We start from the raw sequence: 3177 nt of genomic DNA, 5'->3' as shown, positions 1-3177 counted from the left end.
TGAGGTCAGGAGTTTGAGACCAACCTGGCCAACATGGTGAAACCCTATCTCTACTAAAAATACAAAATTAGCTGGGCATGGTGGCACATGCCTGTAATGCCAGCTACTTGGGAGGCTGAGGCAGGAGAATCACTTGAACCTAGCAGGTGGAAGTTGCAGTGAGTCAAGATCACACCACTGCACTCCAGCCTGGGCAACAAGAGTGAAACTCTGTCACGAAAAAAAAAAAAAAGACAAGCTGCATTCCATGGAGTCAGAGACAACCCTTCAAGGTCCATTTTCTAAAGTTTCCACATTTATACAGGGAAGAAGTTATTCACTCCTTCATTTAAAAGATATTTATTAGTCAGGAGCAGTGACTAACACCTGTAATCCCAGCATTTTGGGAGGCCGAGGCAGGTGGATAACTTGACATCAGGAGTTTGAGACCAGCCTGGCCAACACGGTGAAACCCCATCTCTACTAAAAACACAAAAATTAGCTGGGCAGGGTGGCGTGCGCCTGTAATCCCAGCTACTCTGGAGGCTAACGCAGGAGAATTACTGGAACCCGGAAGTAGAGGTTGCAGTGAATCGAGATCATGCCACTGCACTCCAACCTGGGCGATGGAGTGAGACTCTGTCTCAAAAAAAAAAAAGGAGGATATTTATTGAATATATACTATGGCCAGACTCTCAGCTTGACACAGGGTTTATAAAAATGTTCTGGCCTGGCACAGTGGCTATCACCTATAATCACAGCACTTTGGGAGGCCAAGGCACATCAATTGCTTGAGCCCAGGGGTTTGAGACCAGCCTGGGGCAACATGGCGAAACCCCATCTCTACAAAAAATACAAAAATCAGCTAGGCATGGTAGCACACTTCTGTTGTCCCACCTACTCAAGAGGCTAAGGTGAGAGGATTGCTTGAGCCCAGAAGGGCGAAGCTGCTGTGAACCTTGATTATGCCACTATACTCCAGCCTGAGTAATAGTGCAACATCCTGTGTCAAAAAAAAAAAAAAAAAAAAAAAAAGGTCAACACACTGTCCCAGCCATTTGGAAGCAAGCTGGGAAGGAAGATGTAAATAAAGCACTATAATACAGTGTGAAAAGTGTGGTGGTGGAGTTATATAGGGGACATCATGGGAACCCCAAAAGGAGTTACAGGAACCCAGGTTCCTGGAGTGGCAGGGCCTTGAAGGATACCCAGGTATTGGGTGGGTGAAGTACATGGTGACTTTTCAGGAAGAAGGTATACCTTGAGCAAAGGTACAGAGGTGAGAAACAGCCTGGTTTATGTAAAATAAACAAAACAAAACAGTCTGCTGTGGCTAGAAGGTAAAGCTTGCGGCAGAGAGTATGGGATGTGCTAGTGTGTTATGTTACGGTGCCTGGATCTCAACCTAAAGGGCAGGAAATCAAAAGCTCAAACACCCAAGAGAATCAGGGAGGTAATGAAAAGGAGCAAGTGAGGTAAAGTACGTGCTCCACTGAAAACTTCAACTTGAGGCATTTGGGAATGTGTATCAGTGGGGCTGGATTCTCCCATTTTTCTTTTTCTTTTATTTTTTTTCTGAGACAGAGTCTCGCTCTGTTGCCCCGGCTGGAGTGCAGTGGGGTGATCTCAGCTGACTGGAACCTCTGCCTCCCGGGTTCAAGCAATTCTCCTGCCTCAGCCTCCCGAGTAGCTGGGATTACAGGTATGAGCCACCATGCCTGGCTAATTTTGTATTTTTAGTAGAGACAGGGTTTCTCCATGTTGGTCAGGCTGGTCTCAAACTCCCAACCTCAGGTGATCCACCCACCTCAGCCTCCCAAAATGCTGGGATTACAAGCGTGAGCCACCGTGCCCAGCCTACAAAAATATTTTTTAACTTAGCCAGGTGCGGTGTAGTCCTAGCTACCCAGGAGGCTGAGGCAGGATTACTTGAGCCCAGGATGTCAAGGCTCCAGTGAATAATGAATGTACCACTGTATTCCAACCTGGGCAAGAAAGCAAGACTTTATCTCAAACATATATAAATAAATAAAGTTTACTTTTAAAGTAAATCCTAATAGTTTACCATGAGTTCAAGAGCAAAGTCTGTAGGCAATGCATTTATTTTGTTTAAGTTATAGTCAGTTGTACATATTAGACACTCAAAAAATGTTTATGGACAAATGGAATAGCTGTTGAATGGACAAATAAACATAGACATTAACTAGAGTAACAATCAGTTTTAAAAGTATAAAGAGGGCCGGGTGTGGTGGCTCACACATGTAATCCTAGCACTTGGGAGGCTGAGGTGGGTGGATCACTTGAGGTTAGGAGTTCAAGACCAGTGTGGTCAACATGGTGAAACCCCATGTCAGGTAAAAAATACAAAAAGTAGCTGAGTCTGGTGGTGTACGTCTGTAGTCCCAGCTACTTGGGAGGCTGAGGCAGGAGAATTGCTTGAATTCGGAAGGCGGAGGTTGCAGTGAGCTGAGATCATGCCGCTGCACTCCAGCCTGGGCAACAGAGCAAGACTCCATCTTGGGGGGAAAAAAAGTATAAAGAGATTTCTAGAGTGTGCAGGAAGCTGAAATGGCTGGTTCTAGAGATGACAGAATTAGCTGTAAGAAATCAGAGCACAAATCTGGGCAAGAGGAACCACTCTAGCTTGGTTATTAGAGGGAGAAGAGGCTTGCCACCAGGAGAAGTAAGCACAATAAGGAAACAGACAGAGAACAGTTCCTAGAGATTTATTATAATCTGTTTCTTCTTTGGCTTTTTGCTTTGCCCCATATGCACATATAATAGAGAATTCTATAATCTCCATTCTTCTTCTTTGGCTTTTGTTTTGCCACATACACACACATACTCAAATAATCAAGTGGCCTAAACACAGAGATTATAAACCAATCAGTAAGAAATCCGAAGCCCTACCAGTCTACCCCTCCCTGATCCTGCATCTGATGTGAGGCCATAGTCAAGTGTCTAGAAGGAAGACAAGCTTGAAGGACGACCCTTAATAAAGAGCTTCTAGGAAAGTTCAGAGGTGTCAGAGGAACTTGGTGCATAGCCAAAGCGCTGACAAAGGTCTAGGCGCTAGCTTTCCAGAACAACTGGAAAATAGCCACAGCCGCCTTCCCAGCTTTGCTGTAGTAGAAAGTTAATTACTTGTTGCATCCACACTGTCAGAATCATCCTAGAGGAAAAAAAAAAAAAAAAAAA

The 3177-nt window shown here is 44.7% G+C and overlaps 1 protein-coding gene across 1 annotated transcript in view; it reads right to left on the bottom strand.

The window, feature by feature from the left end:
* Positions 1–2050: 2050 nt before the first annotated feature.
* Positions 2051–3177, bottom strand: part of PTGES3L (prostaglandin E synthase 3 (cytosolic)-like) — an 11718-nt gene continuing 10591 nt past the window's right edge. Inside the window, exon 7 of the mRNA XM_011929931.1 lies at positions 2051–3151. Coding sequence (XP_011785321.1) covers positions 3116–3151 — 36 coding nt within the window. The 3' untranslated portion in view covers positions 2051–3115. The remainder of the gene's footprint in view (positions 3152–3177) is intronic.

Source organism: Colobus angolensis, unplaced genomic scaffold (assembly GCF_000951035.1).
Source record: "Colobus angolensis palliatus isolate OR3802 unplaced genomic scaffold, Cang.pa_1.0 Scaffold83, whole genome shotgun sequence".
Classification (NCBI taxonomy): Eukaryota; Metazoa; Chordata; class Mammalia; order Primates; family Cercopithecidae; genus Colobus; species Colobus angolensis.
The sequence above is the reverse complement of the archived record's forward strand: the minus strand, read 5'-3'. Positions and strand labels throughout refer to the sequence as shown.